The sequence below is a fragment of the Mus caroli genome, unplaced genomic scaffold (assembly GCF_978045245.1).
Source record: "Mus caroli unplaced genomic scaffold, Mus_caroli_1 scaffold_7, whole genome shotgun sequence".
NCBI lineage: Eukaryota > Metazoa > Chordata > Mammalia > Rodentia > Muridae > Mus > Mus caroli.
The window spans coordinates 28,239,108-28,259,737 of NW_028227262.1; the positions used below are offsets into that span (position 1 = coordinate 28,239,108).

The 20,630-nt window shown below is 42.2% G+C and overlaps 2 protein-coding genes across 7 annotated transcripts in view; one reads left to right on the top strand and one right to left on the bottom strand.

Moving 5' to 3' along the window:
• The window catches only part of Kdm5a (lysine demethylase 5A), a 73,505-nt gene extending 61,942 nt beyond the window's left edge, over positions 1 to 11,563 (bottom strand). Inside the window, exons 1-4 of the mRNA XM_085840018.1 lie at positions 11,072 to 11,563; positions 9,105 to 9,182; positions 6,870 to 6,992; positions 1,185 to 1,355 (exon numbers count right to left, since the gene is read on the bottom strand). Of these exons, the coding sequence (XP_085696144.1) occupies positions 1,185 to 1,355; positions 6,870 to 6,992; positions 9,105 to 9,182; positions 11,072 to 11,236 (537 nt within the window). The 5' untranslated portion in view covers positions 11,237 to 11,563. The remainder of the gene's footprint in view (positions 1 to 1,184; positions 1,356 to 6,869; positions 6,993 to 9,104; positions 9,183 to 11,071) is intronic.
• The window catches only part of Ccdc77 (coiled-coil domain containing 77), a 40,518-nt gene continuing 31,419 nt past the window's right edge, over positions 11,532 to 20,630 (top strand). For 3 of the 6 annotated variants that reach the window (XM_085840019.1, XM_085840022.1, XM_085840024.1), the window contains exon 1: positions 19,791 to 19,909. The gene's annotated coding sequence lies outside the window, so the exon portion shown is untranslated. The other 3 variants (XM_085840020.1, XM_085840023.1, XM_085840021.1) reach the window with 2 other exon arrangements.

Consider the following 20,630-nt stretch of genomic DNA (forward strand, 5'->3'; position numbering starts at 1 on the left):
ATTAGAATGGTGTGGCCTTGTTGGATTAGTTGTCCCACCATGAGCGTGGGCTTTAAGACCCTTATTCTAGCTGCATGGAAGTCAAGTATTCTACTAGCAGCCTTCAGATGAAGATGTAGAACTCTCAGCTCCTCCTGCACCATGCCTACCTGGACGCTGCCATGTTCCTGCCTTGATGATAATGAACTGAACCTCTGAACCTATAAGCCATCCCCAATTATATGTTGTCCTTATAGGGGTTGCCTTGGTCATGGTGTGTGTTCACAGAAGTAAACCCTAACTAAGACAGCCAGTGAGGGGAAAAAAAAAAAAATTCAAGATTGAACCATTACACTCTCACAAAAAAGTTTAAGCTACCCTGAATGGTGCACTACCAACTTGCCAGACACAATGGGTCCACTAGTATAATAGTGGCAGCTAACCAGTCACTTCTTGGGTTTGAGGTCTATTTCACAGAAGGGAAGTCATCTTTGATACTATACACATAATCAAAAAGTCAATGACTGGAAAAGTGATAGTCCCTGGTGAGAAATTTACTGCTATTTTGCTAGTCAAGATATGCCTATCAAATTGGATTTTAAGTATTTATGATCATATAATAGTGCTGTTATCCTCTTTGACCAGAAAAGCTTCTTTCTGCAGTGTGTGGTGGATAATACCAAAACTCATAACTGGTTAAAGTGTGAGAATAAGAGGCTATTTAAGGCTCAGACTCAAAGCAGAAACCTCTGAAATGCCCACTTTAAGGTTTAGTCAACATTAAGAAGTGGGGTTGGGGCTGGGTGTGACAGCTCACATTTTTAATTATAGCACTCAGGAGGCAGAAGCAGATAGGTATCTATAAGCTGAGGCCAATCTTATCTACATAGTGAATTCCAGGCTACACAGTAAGACCCTGTCTCAAAAATCCAAAATAGAGCAAAACAAAACAAAAACTTTTTTCCAGAAATAATGAAGATTTATATTAAATATGGAAACACCCTTCATTCCCATTATCCTTTACTCTGCAAGCCACTAGAAATAATTCTAATTTTTAAACTTTAACACACTGTTTCTTCTTTTGGTGCCTAGAAACAGCGATTCCAGTTGGCTATGCATAAGCATTATTACTTATAGTGAGTATCACTTGAAGTTTGTACTTGGCAAATTAAATTTTCCACTCAAAGAACTGTGATGCATCTCACCATAAGGCTGACACCAGATTGGAAAAGCTCGTATGGGTAGAGAATTCTTTCATAGTGTGACTTCAAAAGAGACCCAGTTCCTTTTCCTGGCAGATATCCCAAGCGGCTACCCACTTTAGACCATTTCTTCTCTTTGGTGACTATTTCAAAACCTCCTTTGCTGGCAACAATCTAGAAAAAAAAAAAAAGTAAGAATTCATTAGGGAAAGAGATTAATGTCAAGCATCCTAACTTGTATAATCTCAAAAGATAAAAGCTTTTCCCCAAAGCAACCAGTAGAGTGCTTGCCTAGTATGCACAAAAGCATTGATTTTGACCCCTATACCATAAAACCTAGGTGTGGTAGTGCACACCAGTAATTTAAGCTCTCAGGGTGGGGGGCTGGGGCATAAAGACAGGAGGATTTGACATTCAAGGTCATTTTTCAATACACAGTAAGTTGGAGGGCAGTAAGTGGGATACATGAGATCTGACTTTAAAAATAAAAACAGTAGGCCAGGAAGATGGTTCCTCAGATAGGCTATTGCTCACAAGTCTGATGATCTGAGTTCCATCCGTAGAACCAACATGATAGGAGAACCAGTTCCTACAGGTTGTCCTCTGGCCTCCACAAACACTTTATGTCCAAGATCGTGTATGCGCATACACACAAAATTAATGTTTTAAAATAAAAGTTTCACCAGGTAAGTAAAATTCCAGCATCCTAACTCTATATGTTGTCTGTAAATATAAACATTATTTTTGACTTAAGATGTAATTACCTTTAATTAAACTGATACCTTAACAAAGGAATGGAAACAATTTTTACAAATATCAAACCTTAAAGTTTAATGTTACTGGTCCACATTCAATATATTAAAAAGTATTTAATAAATTTATACTTCGTACATTATGCAGTATAAAAAAATGTACACTAAACAAAAAAAACAGCCATCCCCACAAAAACAAAACAAAACTCTAATCAAAACCAAAAAGATATTTTTGAATCAAGCTGCAAGGCTGGACACATTTCTGTGATTAAGAGAGCTCGTTTCTCTAGCAAAGGAACTGAGTTTGTTTCCTAACACCCATACTGGGAAAGTCACAAACACCTGTTAATTCCAGGTATTCCAGGGATCCAATGTCCTCCTCTTTAGGACTCCACAGGCACCTGCATGCACATGGTACATATAGATACAGAGCAAAAACACACACATACGTGTGTGTATACATATGTAGATTTATATACAGACACACATGAGGTGTGGAGTGTAGAATAGAGTATGCACAAACCTTGAGGATACCAGTTATGTGTATCCCACCACTCAGGTTAGAGGATTAGAGTTAAGGCCAACCTCTGCAATATAGTGAATACATAGGTAGTTTTGAGTCACACTGAATTTGCTTTGGGTATAAATATATTTACGTAACAAACAAAAATCCTAAAATCAAGGGCTGGAAAGATGGCCAAGTATCAGTGCAGAAAGTAAGATTAAGAAATTCAAGGTTAACCTTGGCTAACTCAACAAGGTGGAGATAAATGAGAGCCAGTCCCAGTGTGTGTGTGTTGGAGGGGAAGGGGAGTACAACATAAAGTGTTCTAAATTTAAGATCGTTTTATGTTGTATATGGCTTTTAATCCCAGCAGCACTCAGGAGGCAGAGGCAGATGAATCTCTTAGTTAAGGCCAGCATGGTCTACAGAGGGAATTCCAGGATAGCTAGGGCTACATAGATAAACCCTGTCTGGAAAAGCCATAAGCCAAACAAACAAACAAAAAGATCTTTTTATTTATTGGGTATTTGTACTAAGGGGGTGCATGTGTACCACAGCACTCACATAAAGGTCAGAGGACAACTTTGTGGAGTTTACCCTTCCTTCCTTTACTTGGGTTCCAGGCATCAAAGTCAGGTCATGAAGTGGCACACTTTACTCAATGAGCCATTTCATTAGGCATAAGACCTATGACTCACAGTAAAAAGGTCACATATAATACACAAAATTAGCCAGGCAGTAGTGGCGCATGCCTTTAATCCCAGCACTTGGGAGGCAGCCTGGTCTACAGAGTGAGTTCCAGGACAGCCAGGGCTACACAGAGAAACCCTGTCTCAAAAAGCCAACCAAAACAAAACAAAACAAAAACACAAAACCAAAAAGGGAAAAGTACCATAAATCCTTTGTTTGGAAACAACATAAAAAGTCAAAATCAGTAATAGCCAAAAGCACTGCAAGCGACTAGAATGAGAAATAGGAATGGATGTGGTCAAAGAGAATCATTTTCATTTTAAGTCTTATTTATTTTGTAAAAGCCCATTATTCAGGGCCAACCCAAATATTTCCAAAAAAAAAAAATCTTTTCCCAACAAAAGGAATTAGATTTCTCAAGATGTAGCTAAACAATATGGCTGGCAAATGTGACCCTGGCATTCTGGTTAGTTTACCTCCAAAACAGAAACGCAATCTAAACTCAAATTAAAACTAGTAATGACTTTCTAATTAGGGGAAAAGAAAATCACAGAAAGTTTACATTTTTTGATGAGTGTTTAGGAGTTTTCGGTTTTGTGTGTGTACGTGTGTGTGTGTTGTTGCCGTTCATAAAAAAAAATTATTTTAGTGCTTTTTAGTCATGTGCATATGTATATCTCTGTAGGAGTATATGTATGCAAGTGCAGGTGCCTACAGAGTCCAGAAGAGGGTATCAGATCCCTTGGAGCTAGAGTTGTAGGTGCTGGGAACCAAACTCATGTCTTCTGCAAGAGTAATAAGCACTTTTAACCTTTGAGCCTCTGCAGCCTGTTTGTTTCAGAAATAGTATTACTATTTTATAGCCTAAACCCAGTGTACCTCAGGCTGGCCTTGAATTTGTAACAATACTCTTACCTAAGCCTTTTGAGTGCTGAGCTTACAAATGTGCGATACTGTACCTGGTTAAAAGAGTGTGTGTGCACATGGGTGAATGTGTGTGTGTGGGGGGGGGGGGGGTCCTCTCTCTCTCTCTCTCTCTCTAAAGACAGAGTCTCACTATGTAACTGGCCTCATATTGAGGTAGATCTGCCTCTACCTCCCAAGTGACAGGATTAAAGTATGGACCATCACACCCACCCAAAAGAGAATTCTTTTTTATTTTTCTTCCTTTGAAACAGGATTTCTGTATAGCCCTGGGAAAACTTTTAGGGGCTAGAGATAGCTCAATGATTATGATCAATTGCCATGCAACCATAAGGATCTAAGTTTGCTCCTAGTACCCAAGTAACAAGCTAGGCATGCTCTCATGTGCACCTATACTCCTGATGCTGTGGGGAGTAGACACAGAAGGATTGCTAGGGCTTGCTGGCTTCCAGCCTAGTGGAAAAAACTCCAAGTTCAGGTTCAAGAACTTAAGTTTTCAAGACTCTTCCTTAAAGAAGTGGTTCTCAACCTTCTTAATACTGCAATACAGTTCCTCATGTTGTGTGACTCCCAACCATAAAATTATTTCATTGCTACCTCATAACTAATTTTTCTACTATTATATAAGCTGTACTGTAAATATGGTATATAGAAATATCTGAAATGCAATCCCTGTGGGGTTGAAACTCACAGGTTGAAAACTATTGGAGTAAGGCAGAGAGTGATAGATAGGGATACTTAATGCCCACCTTAGGATTCCAAATGTACAAGGGCACACACATGCACGCACTAGAAATTTTAGCGGCCAGGCATACTTTTGTATGCCTATGTAAGTCTGATGGCTAAGGACATAGTTCAGTGGGTAAATAGGTTTGCCACATGTGACAATTAGTATTCATTGTCAACACGATCTAGAATCACCTGGAAGATGGGTGTGGCTGTGCCCATGATGGACTCTCATTAAAGTTAACTAATATGGGAAAAGCCTTCCTGGGTAGGGAACCTGCACTATATAAAATGCAAAAGGGGAACTGGGAACAAGCTATTATTGCACTGCTCTTGCTTGCTGATACAGTTCCATTAAGCTTCCCTCATGTTCCTTAATTGTGACTTCCCCACTATAACAACTCTCTAACCTAGAATTATGGGCCAATATAAGTCCTTTATCCTTGAAGTTGCTTTGACAAAGTAAAGCAAGTGTAAGAACCTGAATTCAAATCCTCAGAACTCATGCAAAACTGAGCAAGGTATTGAGTCTATATTCAATGTTCCTATGGTATAATGAGGAGACAAAGAAACTTGACTGGCTAGCCTGGTATACACAGTAGAGAACATCAAGAGGTAGATCCTTCAGGGTGGAAGATGAAGATCAACACCCAAGGCTGTCCTCTGACCTCCATATACACACATGCTACATGTATGTTCAAACACTAAGTCTAAGGCCAGCTTGATCTAAATAGGGAATCTAAGACCAGCCATAAAACAAGACTCTGCCTTAAAAAGTTGATTAACCTATAAACAGACTAATAGATAAATGGAGTTAGTATGGTGGCACACACTTGTAACTGAACACTCAAGGAAGCAATGGCAGGAGGACCACATTATGGTCCAGGGTTATCCAGGGACATAAAGCAAAATCTTGTCTCAAAAAACCCAAAAATCAAACAAAAAGGGGGTTGGTGGTGATGGTGGGCCCTGGGGAGATGATTCCATTGTTAAAGTGGCTATCAAAAACATAAAGACCTGAACTCAATTCCTAGCACCCACTTTAAAAGCTGGATACAGTGGCCTGTTTTTATAATTCCAGGTTGGTGGATAAAAAAGATCCATGGAGACAGATGACCCCAGGCCTTGACCTCCACACACATATAAAAAATAAAGTAAGCTGGGCGTGGTGGCACACGCCTTTGATCCCAGAACTCGGGAGAAACCCTGTCTCAAAAAAAAAAAAAAAAAGGTATCAATAGACATACCAAGATTGTTTAAAAAAAAAAAAAGTTAATAAGCTAGAGAGAGGGCCTAGCAGTTAAAAGCACTGGTTGTTTGTCCAGGGTGCCCACTTTTCTGTTTGTTTGTCTGTTTTGAGACAGGGTGTCTCACTATGTAGTCCTAAGTTGTCCCAGAATCACAGAGACCCATCTGCTTCTGCCTCTCGTGTGCTGGGACTAAAGTATGGACAGCACACTGAGCTTCATGTTTTCTAACACAGTAAAAATCTGTGGCTGCTGTGACTTTTGAGTTAAGACACCTTTATTATTTTTGAATTTTCAGTTTTATTAGTTTCAAATGCCCAGGACACACATGGTGTAACTCTGTTACATCTGTAACTGAAAGCGTCTGACACTTTCTTCTGATTTCCATGGACAGCACGATATAGTATACACACACACGTAGACAATACACCAATGCAGATAAAATAAAGATAAATCTTTCTAAAAAATCAAGTAAATAAAAATATGAACCAGGGATATGGCTCAATAGCAAAGGGCTTGACTAGGAGTGCAAAAACTTAAAATGTTTTTTCGACTATATTGAAATATCTGCTGGGCATGGTAGCTCAGGCCTCTGATGCAAGCACTGAGAGGCAGAGGCTGGCAGATCTTTGAGTTCGAGGCCAGCCTGTCTGGTCTAAAAAGCAAGTACTAGGATAGTCGAGCTATTACACAGAAAAGATTATTTAAAATTCTTAATTTCATGAATCACGAACCTCTGTTCAATTACCTCATGAGAGGACCTGGTACAAACCAAGAACTACCACCTACCACTGGGCTATATCTCAAGGTTCTGCTCAACTCCTAAGACAAGTCTTAGCCTCACCTTGCTTAAAGCATACAAATCCAGGATTTTTCTTTCCACCACAGGGATCTTCAATGTAGATCCTTGAAGTTCCCAAAATTTTGCCAGTTGATCCAAGAAGTCCAATCTTACTCTAGTCATTGCCTAAAATCATTAAAATACAGAAATCAAAAAAACACAGGGCTGGAGATAAAGCAGGGGGATGGTAATAGATGGTTCTGAGTGTTGAACTCTGGTGGCTGAATGTTAGGCTGTCTGAAAAGATTTAATAAACTGAGTCTTAGCAGGCTTAGAAACAAAAAACAGCCAAAGAAATGGAGTTTCTACTCATAAGCACAATCATAACTGTGAATAACGGTAGAGTATATCAAGTCATAACATTTCAATACCTAACTGACCAACAAAAGCCCAAAAACATTTTGCTATCTCTGCTTCCAACCCAGAGAAAAGTATCTATGTCTAAATTACCCCTACCTCAACTCCACCATCTTCCCCATCACCCTGTCTATGAAGTTATGCTTTTTAATAAAGTTCTTTGCTAGATGTTAAAAGAAAGCCTCAGCTGGGCAGTGAGAGCACACTTTTAATCCCAGCACTCTGGAAGCAGAGGCAGGTAGATCTCTGGGTTCAAGTCGAACCTGGTTTAAACCCTGGCTCAAAAAAAAAAAAAAAAAAAAGTTTCTCCTTCCATTTAAGGTCTGTTATGTTCTTCTTGGTTGTTTGTGGATTTTCAATCTGTACGGGTGTAGTATGCCTACAGATACTAGAAGGGGGCACCTGATCCCCCTAGAACTGGAGTTTCAGAGGGTGGTCAAACAGGTGGATGCTGGGCCTCTGAAAGAACTGCTGAGTCATCTTTCCAGCCACTGTTATACTATCTTAAATTTAATTCTGTTTCTTTCCAATGATCTCCTACTAGAAGGCACAATTCTATGGGCCCTTTTTCCTAATAAACTTCATTTCCAAAGAATAATTATTTGTCAGCTTCTCTACTGAACCAACCACTGCTGACTCCATTTTTTAATCTAACAATATGAAAATATCATAATGAAATCCGTTATTTTGTATGTTATCTAACATACATATAATTAGGGGAAAAATTCCAAGTTTGGAGCTGGGGCACCATAGCCAGAGTCTTTTGTTTTAACCCCAGCACACCCAGGAGGCTGAGACAGGAGGACTTCCATGAGTTCAAAGCTAGACTAGGCTGTGTTAACTCCAGACAAGACCACATATTAGCTACAAAAAAAGACTGACTCGAGCCGGGCATGGTGGCGCACGCCTTTGATCCCAGCACTCGGGAGGCAGAGGCAGGCGGATTTCTGAGTTCGAGGCCAGCCTGGTTTGCAAAGTGAGTTCCAGGACAGTCAGAGCTATACAGAGAAACCCTAGGGGGGTTGGGGGAAAGGGTGGAAAAGAGGGTTGGGGAAGTAGCTCAACTAACTGGTGGAGCACTTGCCTAGTTTCTTGAAGCCCAGAATTCTATTCCTAGCATCATATAAACTGGGCATGGTGCACACCTGTGATTCCAACACACAGGAGATCAGGGGATCCAGGGAGTCATGGATTATACATAAAGCTAACTGACATCTTGGACCACATGGAACTCTGCTTTTAGAAAAGAAAGAAGGAAAGAAGGAAAAAAGAAAGAGAGGGAGCAAGGGATTTCCACTTTTTTAAAGCTAAGCATTAGAATTTCCACTAAGAAAATATGTTAAAAAAATTAAGTTTTCTGTTATCCCATTGAGTGAAGAAGCAAAGAAAAAAAAGTAGTAACTACTTGAAACACTCTTAAATTCAAGTGACTATTTATTTATTTATTATATGTAAGTATACTGTAGCTGTCTTCAGACACTCCGAAAGAGAGCATCAGATTTCATTATGGGTGGTTGTGAGCCACCATGTGGTTGCTGGGACTTGAACTCAGGACCTTTGGCAGAGCAGTTGGCGCTCTTAACCGCTGAGCCATCTCACCAGCCCTCAAGTAAGTATTATTCATTAAATTCCAATTAGCACAAACTCTGGGTCCTGGTACAAGCTTTTCAAAGTTCTCTATCTAAAATCCTAAAGTAGTTAATAAAAGTAAATTAAGTTTTGGCAAAAAATAAAATAAAATCCGAATGTAAGCCATCAGGAGGATGGAGCTATATAAAGTCATGACAGACTTGCTTAGTCTGTGTGAAGCCCTGAGTCCCAAACACCACCACCACTAAGAAAAGAAAAAAGAGAAAGCAGAAATACTGGTCTAATACTCACCTCAAGTTCATTCAGGCGCTGGACTCTAGGAGTGAAACGGAAGGTTTTTACTTCACAGGCAAATGGAGGTTGCCAATCCTAAATAGAAAGAATTATTCTGGTCATTTAGCATGGAGCTGCCACAAATCATAGCATATGTAAGTCTTCACTATAGAGACAAAAAAAAGAAAAGAAAAAAAGAAAAAAAAAGCAATGTTTTTTTTTTTTAAAGATTTATTTATTTATTATATGTAAGTACACTGTAGCTGTCTTCAGACACTCCAGAAGAGGGAGTCAGATCTCGTTACGGATGGTTGTGAGCCACCATGTGGTTGCTGGGATTTGAACTCCGGACCTTCGGAAGAACAGTCGGGTGCTCTTACCCACTGAGCCATCTTACTAGCCCAAAAGCAATGTTCTTATAATTTACATTTTAATATTACTTGGAAAAGCAATTCTCATCCCACAATATACAGTTATACTCTCCAAGGTTATCCAGGAAGAATACAATGAGCTTGTCAAATGCAAAAACAGTGTCCAATAAACACACAAGTTTACCAAGTAAAACTTAAAAAGAAGAAAAAAATCCACTGCCTGAGTATGGCACATGGCCATACTCCTAGTACTCTGAAGTAGAGGCAGGAAGCTTAAGAGTTCCAAATCAGCCTAGGTTACACAGCTTGACCATCTTAACAAGGACAAAAGTCATCTGGGTGCCTGCTAGGGAAGAGAACTGTAGAACCGAATAAATGACGTCTGCAGCCACACTGGTTCTACTTTAACAAGGCACAGGGATCTCTTCTAAACAACATCCAGTTGATGCTGGTGCTCATTTTTCAGCAACATTTGGACAGGTTTTTCTCCCATGTTAGTGAGGATGGAAGCCTGGGCCTTGCAGCACTCTCCCACACCAACAACATTATTTGGAAAACACCTAATATATTAAAAAAAAAACAAAAACAAAACAACCCTTTGACCTTGAGCATATCACTTAACCTCCTAGGGAATTAATTCCACTCATTACCGGGTATCATTTGCTTTCCTAACCTTAGGAAGTGAGGTTAATTAACCAATTTATAAGCAACTTTGATTATTTATAGTACAGTTTGGGAATCTTTGTCCCTTACTTTCTTATTTCTTACATCTAGAGATTTCAACGTTTTCTTCCATCCCCATTTATTGGCCAATTCTTTCTAAACCTCCACATTAAAAAAACAAAAACAAAAAAATTAATGCTCTTTATGTTCCTCAAGGGTGCCTCCTTGTTGCAGTAATAATTAGCGTGGGGGTTCTAGTCTAGTGACATCATCCTGAGGACAACCTGAGTTTGGATTACTAAATTTAAGAAACCCGAGTAGTGGCCTGCAAAGGTTTGATAAACTGAACATTAGCAGGCTTGGACACAGAAACGGTCGACATTAGTGGGGTTTTTTTTAACACGCAAACAGAAAAATGGTGCGTGAGCTGATGACAGGACACTTCAAACACCTTTCCTTAGGAAGGGCCTGAAGCCTTTTATTATCCTTACCTCCACTCCACGCTACAATATCCGTGCCCAAATAAGTTCTGGGAAGAAAAAGGTCCCAGAGACACCTCTTTCTGTCTTTTGAAGGGGGACCTGAGAAGCGGTGCGATGGCCCAGTCGTCAGGCCCAAGCCTGACAATCTTGAGTTCGAGCCCGGAGACCCACAACCCCCACGACGCAGAAAGAGAATCGACTCCTACAAAATGTCCTCTGACCCCTCCGCGAGCGCACACTCACACTCACACACATACACACGCGATCAAATAAAATGTCAAAGTGGACGTGAAACTGCGTTCAAAAACCAGGGCAAAAAACATCCTCAAAAGTGGCCTCGGGACACCAAGAGAGGAGGGAAGGGCCCCCGGAGAGCACGGAAGACCCCCAAAGAGGACAGCCACGGCGAGAAGGAGGACCGTCCCGCCGCCCCAGCACGCCCCCGGTCCCTGCCCTCAGGCAACGCTACCTTGGGTGGCCGGATTTTGCAGATGCCCGTTTTCTCCGCCAAGGGCCGGATGCGCCCGATAAAACTCAGCGGGTCTGTGAACTCCTCCCAACTGGGCTCAAAGACCGGGCACTCGGGCGGCGGCACGAACTCCGCCGCGTAGCCCCCCGGGCCCACGGCCGCCATGGTCACCAAAAAATAAAATAAAATAAGAAGCCAGGGGGGCCTGAGGTTCACAAGCGAGGAAAGGCTTGGCTGACGGGCACCAAAGCCCTCTCAAGTCCCCGCACTGGGGCCGCAGCGCATCTTCTTAGGACGAGAACCAGTCCTCACAGGAGCGCCAGCCGCCCTCCCTCCGCTCGTTTGTTATTGTTTCCTTCAGGGCTTTTCCTCTCAGGGGCAGGACGCTCCCGGAAGTTAACGTGCTGCTAAATCAGTCCGCCACCGCAGGAAACAAAATCCCACCGCCGCCACGTCTAGTCGGGTCTTCTCTCGCTCCCTTCCATGACGGCCGGCGGAGCTTTTTTTTGTTTTATTTTTGTTTTGTGTTTTCTCTCAGCTTGCCTGTCAAAGTTCTGCGCCCTCCGTCCACCCCGGGTGCGCGGCCCCTCAAGGCGCCGCGACCTCTCCTCGAGGAGAGGCGAGGGAGAAGCTACCCCGCAAGGTGGAACGCGCGCTTCCGGCGCGCGGAGGAATGTGTAATGCCTCGGAGAGCAGAGGTACTGCTTCCGGTGAGGGGCTTCCGGTTCCTCTTTGTGCCCGGGGGGGGGGGGGGGGGGAGAGACACGAACGCAAGGTGGGCCCCTCCGTGGCTGGTCGGCTGGGTTTGTTCGTTCTCCGAGACCTGTTTTTAACACCGTTTCTAGGTTTGGACAAGTGACGAACCCTTGGCCGAGTTTCCGCGTCTCCGTTTCCTTCTTTCCAATGCTAGTCTTGTACAACTCGTTTCGCTCGGTCGCCTTCGTACGGGTCTCTCGCTTCTCCGTGACCAATGGGTTTCAGCCCGATTCTGTCATTACTTGGGCCGGCCTTCACCAACCAGCTGCGACTTGCTTTTTCTCACGACACTGGGAACCTAACCATAAAGTGCCTGGCCTTGCTAGTCTAGCTGTTGGCAGCCATCCGGAAACCGTATTTGAGAAGTAAGCAGGGCCTGAAAAAACGCTTGCTTTGTAACTCATTTCAGTTTGGTATGAAACTGGTCACCTTGTCAGAAACCTCTACGTGGAAGGCCGGGCATAGTTGCGCACGCATAGAGTTCCGATCAGCAATGGCTGTTTAAAAAAAAAAAAAGCCACGTTTCTGGTATACGGTCCTACAGTTCCTTTATGCGTCTAAGCCTGACTCTACAAGGTTGAAGGCAAGAACCGGCTCCAAAAGTTATCCTGTGCCCTCCACATCCATATGCCTTTATGGTGATAAAGGTAGATGCTTTAGGGGCAGTTCGAGCTGCATATGAATCTGAGGCCTGATTAGGCTACGGGAGACCATGTCTAAAATAAGGAAAGTCCCTGTGTGGTGGCGCAGGACTGTAAACTCAATTCTGGGGAAGGAGATGTAGAAAGCACCATAAGGCCACATGGTACACGTTGCGAGTTCCAGATCGGTCAAGAATACGGGGTAAGGGCTCAGCTGCGAAGGGCACTTGCCTTCGCAGTGCCCTTGCTTGAAATCCTGAGTTTAATTCCTGGAACCCCATGATTAAAGGAGAGAACTGAAAGCTGACCTCACCTTCACACCAGGTCCACATACATTCATCTACAAATTCACACATTAAGTAAACAAAGGCGGGGGTGGGGGGGAAGCTACCAGGTAAAACGCTGTCTCTAAATAAATAAAGGTTCTATTCTGCTAGTCAGGATCAGGAATGCAAGGAAAAGGACTCAGGCTAGTTTGTTCAATTACTTTCTGTACTAGAAATTGAACCCAAGTCCTTGAACATATTAGGTAAATGTGTCCTGAGCTGTAACTCCAGTCTAGTCTCCATTTCTTGCTTAAAGAAAAAAGGAAAAAAAGTGATATACAGAGAAAAAATGGACACAGGAAGGTATGATGAATTATATACAATTACTAAAATATTTTATAACAATACTTAGGTCATTTTGCATTTAATCTGGAAAAAAACCGAACTATGCACATCAAAAGAGAAATAGTAAAATTCAAAAGACTGTTTTAAATTTTTGTGTTTGTTTTTCAAGACAGGGTTTCTCTGTAGAGCCTTGGTTGTTCTGGAACTCTCTGTAGAGCAGACTGGCCTCTGACTCCCAGAGGTACCCCTGCCTCTACATCCCAAGTGCTAGGAGGAGCAAAGGTGTGCACAACTATTACCTGGTACACTTAAAAATTTTAAACTCATCAAAAGTTCTTTCATTACATACGCAATCAAAATATATTGTTATTTGGCTGGGGATGGAGCCTGAAGGCTCACAACTCCAAGATCATCCTCAGCTGTCTGTGTCAAGGCTGCCCTGGGATTAAAAAAAAAAAAAAAGGCAACAAAAGAAGCAACTTTTAAAGAAAAATGAGTTTATTTCAAGTAAATTGAGGAAAATACATTCCAAGTACCACATATTTATCTGTAACTTACCAGTGTTAGAGTAGAATGAAATTAGTATTTAAGTCTGGTAATTATTTGGCAAGACTATGAAATATGGCCTCTGATGTATTTCATTTTACTTTTGAGCCAGGGTCTCTCTGTCTCATCCAGGCTATTATTGTGCTGGATGCTAATGATCTTCCTGTATCAGCCTCCCCAGTGTCTGGAACTGCAAGTATATACAGTTTATTTTTTAATATTTTTTTAATATTATAAAGCCTCACATCAGAGTAACAGGAGTGGGCAAATCTTATTGAGTGAAAAATGTTAAAAAAAGAAAAAACAGAATTTCTAAAGAAATGGCTTTTAATTTCAACGGTAGTGGGGTTGTTTGATTTTGCAGTACTAGGGATTGAACCCAGGGCTTCACAGGTAAGTCCTCTGCCACGAAGCTGCTAAAAATATTGGGTCTACATAAAATATTTTTATTGCTTAGAGCTCTGTGGCACAGAGCACATGTGGAAATCACGGGACCTGCTGGAACCCACATGGTGAGTTCTCACCTTCACCGTGTGGGTTTCAGGAGCTGACCGAAGCCATCAGACTTGTCAGCAAGTGCCTTCCTTGGCTAAACCATCTCAGCGGCCCCTTATCCTTTGTTTTAAACTTAGTTTTGATACAGGGTCTCACTAAGTTGCCTGGTGTGCTATCTTTGAACTGAATTCTCCTTCCTTAGTTTCTATACCTGGTTAGTCCTCAAACATTTTGTTAACAGCCCATTGTAGCTGGCTGGTGGAGGTCTTTAATATATTAGCACTTGGCAGAGGCAGGCAGATGTCTGAGTTCATGGACAGCCTAGTCTACAGAGTGAGTTCCAGGACAGCAGGCTACATAGGACGGTAACAAAAAGACCTTTGTAGGGGATAGAGAAATGGCTCTATCCCCTCACCAGCCAGTAGCATTTGCTGCTCTTGCAGAAGACCTGAGTTCAGATCACATCAGCCAAGATGAGTGGTTCCCATCTGTCTATAACCAGAGCTCCAGGAGATCTAATGCTCTCTTTAAACTTATGAGGGCACATACATATGCAGCATATACACACGTGTACATTTTTAAAGGTTTATTTATTATTGTATATACACTCTGTCTTTAGACACACCAGAAGAGGGCATCAGATCTCATTACAGATGGTTGTGGGCCATCATGTGGGTGCTGGGATTTGAACTCAGGATCTTCAGAAGAACAGTCAGTGCTCTTACCCACTGAGCCATCTCACTAACCCCCCTCATGTATATATTTTTAAAGATCTCACTGTAGGATAGCTATAGCTGGTAGTATGACCTCACTGTAGTTTAGCCATACCTGGTAGTCTGGCATTCAAGGTCATCCTCTGCTACTTACTAAGTTCAAGATCAGCTTGGGTTACATGAAATCTTGTCTCAAGTCAAAATAACGTATACATTTTAAAAGTACTGAAAGAGCCAAAAACTTTTACTTACATAGATTATGTATTTGTATATTTATATTTTTCATATAGTAGTAATTAAAGCTAACAAACTTAGCATGGCAGATATCCCATAATTCCAGCAGAACAACAAGACATGAGAATCAAGGGTTTAATACCAGCCTGGAATACATAGTGAGTTTAAGATTACTCCTCCTCCTGTTCCTCCTCTGCCATGCACACCCCAGTGAAGTCTTCTTGGCAGGCCAAGAGGCCTGGAAGCGCTCACGAAGCAAAGAGTTTCACGGAAACTCACCTCCTGGAGCGTTATCGTTCTCATTAACCCGTATACTCATACCCTATTCCCGAGTTAGTCTGGTGTATGGATCCATGTGCTCTCTTTTAGTATTATCTTATAAGTGCCTTTTAAGATTGAATTCTGACATAGCTAAGCCTTCACCAGTGTTCCAACGTCCTAGAAAGTCCTTGAGCTGACCATGGGCTTGGAATTCAATGTTGCCTATTCAGTGACATTCAGAATTGCCTCTGGTATTACACTATCACTTAGAATAAAAGCCAAGTCTCTCCCATATACAGGAATTTACAATGGTTTAGGAAGTAGAACAGACTGTGGTTTTAGAGTATTGCATTATTCATGAGATGGTTAGCTAGAGCGGAACTCCCAAATTAGGGCCATGACTTGGGTGTGAAAGCCCTTGCCCTAGGAGTGTAAAGACCTCACACCTGGCTCCTAAGACTATAGCTGACCTTAGACAGGGCTGACTTTGTCTCAGTTATTTTATTGCCCAGTTCCTGCCAGTCTTTGTGTTTACATTCCTCTGTTTTGTGTAAGAGTCATTAAGCATCCAGTAACCTCATTTGTACCTTGCTGATATGTCACCTAACTTCCCTATTTTCTTCTGTATAAAAAGTTTGATGCTCAATTTGACAGATGACATTCAGATTCTACACAACCTCTCCTGTTGTGTCTGTCAGTCAGTCATTTGCTGTAAATTGGTAACTTGTCGTACTGAACTAGCCGATAGTGTAAAGACTCCAAAATCTGTGCTCATCAAGAGAGAAGGCTGCTGGTCCTACCCTGGAGTGTCTGTCCTCCAGCACATTGTCCAGGGGCAGTGAGTGGATATTGGAGCTCTTCACCATTCTATGGTGGGGGACGGTGCCTCTGGGCCACCTTGATACACTTACTGCTCATGGTTAGACTGACACCCAGTCTGGGACTGACTGACATTTTTGACATCCTGCTGTTGAAGTGTTAGTACATGCTTGGTATGAAAGGCATTTGATATATTTTTCTTAATTATGGGGTTTATTTTTCTAAATATGGGTTAATCAGCTTGTTGACTGGGCATGCCCTTAAAAGGAATTTAAATTTCCCTCTATAGACCTTAAAGAATCAGGGAAGTTCATTTGTTAAATTCTCCTTGAGAGAACAGAACTTCTCTTCCCTGACACTTCTATTATCTTTGATTCAGGGCCTTGATTGGCATTTGTGCCTCAGCTAGACTTTAGGGACTTTGGTTGTTATATAGTGGGCATATATGAAATCTGAAGTATCATAAATAAAGTTATTTATTTAAATATACAGCCAGTCTTTTCTACTGGTTTGATGACATGTTTCATTCACTAAAGCTGATGAGAGAGCGTAGGCTAGGACATGGTCCTGCTCCACTGCCAGCCGTCACCACACAGCAGCTGGGCCGCCCCAGGATGCTGCACTCAGATGAACAGATGGAATTATGTTGCTTGTCTTCTTTTTGAGAGTAGATCAGTTCTTTCAAGGAATGCTAGCTGTAGAGGCTGGGGTCCGACCTTCCACTGTGGTGCCGTGGAGGGAAGAGTGCTCCTCCCCTTCCAGTTCTGCCCTGTACAGGACCCCATTGGAACCTCGGTTTTATGTCATTCAACATTTTTTTCAAGTTCGTTTCTCCCATTTTGGGCTTACCCCAGTTATCAGGCTTAGGCATGGACAGTGAGGAATTTCTTGTCAGAGCCTGAGGTAAGATTCAAAACTTCCCACTTCACAAAAAGATAAGAAAAATGGAAATAAACAGCAGAAAATTCCAAGTGTATTTGTCTGCCCTGGCTTGAGAGCACTGTTTAGCTCCGGCTGGCCTTGAGTTCCTGCCTCGGCTTCCTGAGACCCTGGGACTGCTACCTGATGTAGCCACCAACCCTGGCTCCAAACAGTACCTTCCTCCAGTTTCCCATGTGTCCCAGTGACTCAGATGTATAGTCCATTGCTACTGAGATCCACAAACCCATGCCGAAGGATGCTCTGCCTCCTGCCCTGCTCACCTCTGATTTTTCCCTTCTCCTTGATACCAGCATTTACTTTTATTGAGAATGTCCTTTGTTTTTCTCAGGATTTCTCTGTGTAGTCCTGGCTGTCCTGGAACTTACTCTGTAGGCCAGGCTGGCCTCGAACTCAGAAATCTGCCTGCCTCTGCCTCCCAAGTGCTGGGATTAAAGGCGTGCGCCACCACCGCCCTGCAATTTACCCATGTGCAACTAGAGACCCATTCCACCCAGACAAAGGGACACCAGAGGGTCTGCGGCACTCCTCCTTTTTAAAAATTGGAAATGTGGGGCTGGAGACATGGCTCAGTAGTTAAGAGCACTGGCTGTTCTTCCAGAGGTCCAATTCCCAGCAACCACATGGTGACTCACAACCATCTGTAATGGGATCTGTAATGGGATCCAATGCACTCTGCACTCTTCTGGTGTGTCTGAAGATAGCAACAATGTACTCATATATATATATAATAAAAAAAATAAGATTCCTCTAAAAAATTGGAAATATATAGGAAGGAGTGAATCATGCTTTTAAAAATAGTATTTATGCTATAATTTATGCCATAATATTAAAATTTTAGATTTACTTTATGTTTATGAGTGTTTTGTCTGCAGGTGTGTATGTACCTAGTACCCACAATAGGAGGTCAAAAGACTGGGACTTGTCTCCAGTCAAGGGATTACATATTCAAATGCTATGTCTAGTCAGTCTCATTTAAACATCAGGAAGATATATAAAGAGCTGGGGTGGTGGCTCATGCCTCTAAACCCAACACTAGTTGGGGAACCCTGTCTCAGCAACAAAAGAGGATATATAAAAGGAAGTTACACAAGAAAGGATCAATTCTGCAATGCATAGTAGCATTACTTTAAAATTTGGAAAGCTTGAACATTGAAGCTTTTATGCCTATGTCAACTTGAGTGGCTCACTGATAAGTGTACACAATTTTTCAATATGATATTTCAAATAACATTGGTTTTCCTATTCATGTCATAGGAAAGGATAAGGAGAAAGTTTATAGTTTTTCCTTCTTTGTTACTCTATTTTGGTTAGTCCCTGGGAAATTCTTGGAGTCAGGCTTGGGTGAGAAGTATAGTTCAGTGGTAGAATACTTGTTTACCATTAAGTAACCATGATTCCTTTTTTGGTTTTTGTTTGTTTGTTTTTGTTTTTGAGACAGGATTTCTCTGTATAGCCCTGGATATCCTGGAACTCACTTTGTAGACCAGGCTGGCCTCGAACTCAGAAATCCGCCTGCCTCTGCCTCCCGAGTGCTGGCATTAAAGGCATATGCCACCACGCCTGGCATAACCATGATTCTTGAAGCCTGAGTTCAGTCCCAGGGTGTATCCAATGACTGAGCCAACAAGCAAAGAACCATTAAAATGTGTTTGGAGTCAGAGGTGATGAGCTATACCTCTCTGTTTTTGTGTTTGTTTTGTTTGTGTTTGTTTAAGGGTGTAGTTCTGCCCTAGAACTTGCTGTGTAGACCAGGCTGGCTGCCCCTGCCTCCCATACACTGGGCTTATGCCTGAGTCCCAGAATTTGAGGGTAGATGCAGGAAGATCTCTGAGCCTTCTACACAGCAAGATCCAAGCTAAACTGGATACATAGTGAGTCCTGATTTGGTTCCTCACACCCATATGGTGGCTCACAACCATCCCTAACTCTTTAATTACATCTAAGCTAAGACATAGAAAACTCTGTCTTGGGCTGGTGAGATGGCTCAGTGGGTAAGAGCACCCGACTGCTCTTCCGAAGGTCCAGAGTTCAAATCCCAGCAACCACATGGTGGCTCACAACCATCCGTAACGAGATCTGACTCCCTCTTCTGGAGTGTCTGAAGACAGCTACAGTGTACTTACATATAATAAATAAATCTAAAATTGTTTAAAAAAAAAAAAAGAAAACTCTGTCTCTCCTCTCCCCCTCCCCTCCCCTCCCCCCCCCCCCCTTTCTGCCTTCCTGTTTTGTCTTTTTGAGTCAGGGCCTTAGGTAACGCAGGCTTCTAAATTGCTATTTGGCCGAGGATGACCTTAAACTCCCGATCCTTTTTACGTCCCTTCTCGGGTATTGGGATTACAGGCTTTTACAACTCCGTAGGATTTGTAGAACTTTTCTTAGGTTCACTTGAAACAAACTAAAGGCTCACTCGAAACAAATGATAATGTGTACTAAACTCTCGGAGGAGTTCTTGTTATCTGCTCGTGATTATGTTTGTCATTTATGCAACAGGTTTCATTAAAGGAAAATAGTTAAGTGAGTTTAGACTGAGTTGTCAAAACGTATGAGTTCTAACAGCCAAGGGATACCTACCTCCCCCCTCCACACTCATTCTGTCTTTGCGCAATGCTCTGTGCAAAAGAGAAACTACACTTCCCAGGAACCTCTGCCGGTGAGGCGCAAGGCAAGATGGGAAATACTGCTGGGTGAACAACCGTCCTATTGGTGTGCAACCTAAAAGGCCGCCTGAGCTCGTGAGCGATTGGTAGGATTTTGTAGACGCTCGTTGATTTGAGTTGTTTTTCGGTTGCGTTGTTGGACACCAGGGGTTAGCACTTGGTGAGTGTGGATTTCAGGGAAAGGGTGAAAGTTTTTTGGGGAGTAAATATGGTGGGATAAAAGCCTTAGTAATCAGTACGGAAGGGAGCTACAGGAGACTAAACCTAGGGCCAGTCAAGGAAAGATTGTCTGTAAAAAGAGAAGTTTCCGGGACGCGGAGAGCTGTAAGAATGACTGAGCAAAGATCTGGTTAAGAACTGTATGAACTTGCCAAAGAACAGGATCCAGAGGTCCTGAGATGGACGGAGTTCCGTCTCCGTCTTCCTCCCACTTGCTGAAGTTTCGATTTCCTCGTTTGAAAAGTAAGGGATAATAAAAATACTTCAGAAAGTGGTTATGCGGGTAAATACGACTTTTTAGGGACGGAGTTGTGGCCAATAGTAGAGTGTTTGCTTAGCATGCCTGTGCCCTCAATTCGATCTCTTATACCTACAAAACAGAAACCCATTCATTACCTTTTATATAAACAGAGGCATTCCTGCCTTGGAAGGTAGGATTAAGATGGCTTCTGTCTGCCTGGAAGATAGGTTATAGTAAAACTGCAAATACAGGCACTTATCAGTGAAGGGGGAAAAAAAAACTTTAAAAATTTTTTAAATTATTCGTTTTTGCTTTTTGATTCGGGAATCTTACTCTGCAGCCCACGTGGGCTTGCAGTTCACTATATGTACCAGACCAGTCTCAAACTCTTGGCAGTATACTCTTGTCTCTGTCTTCTGAG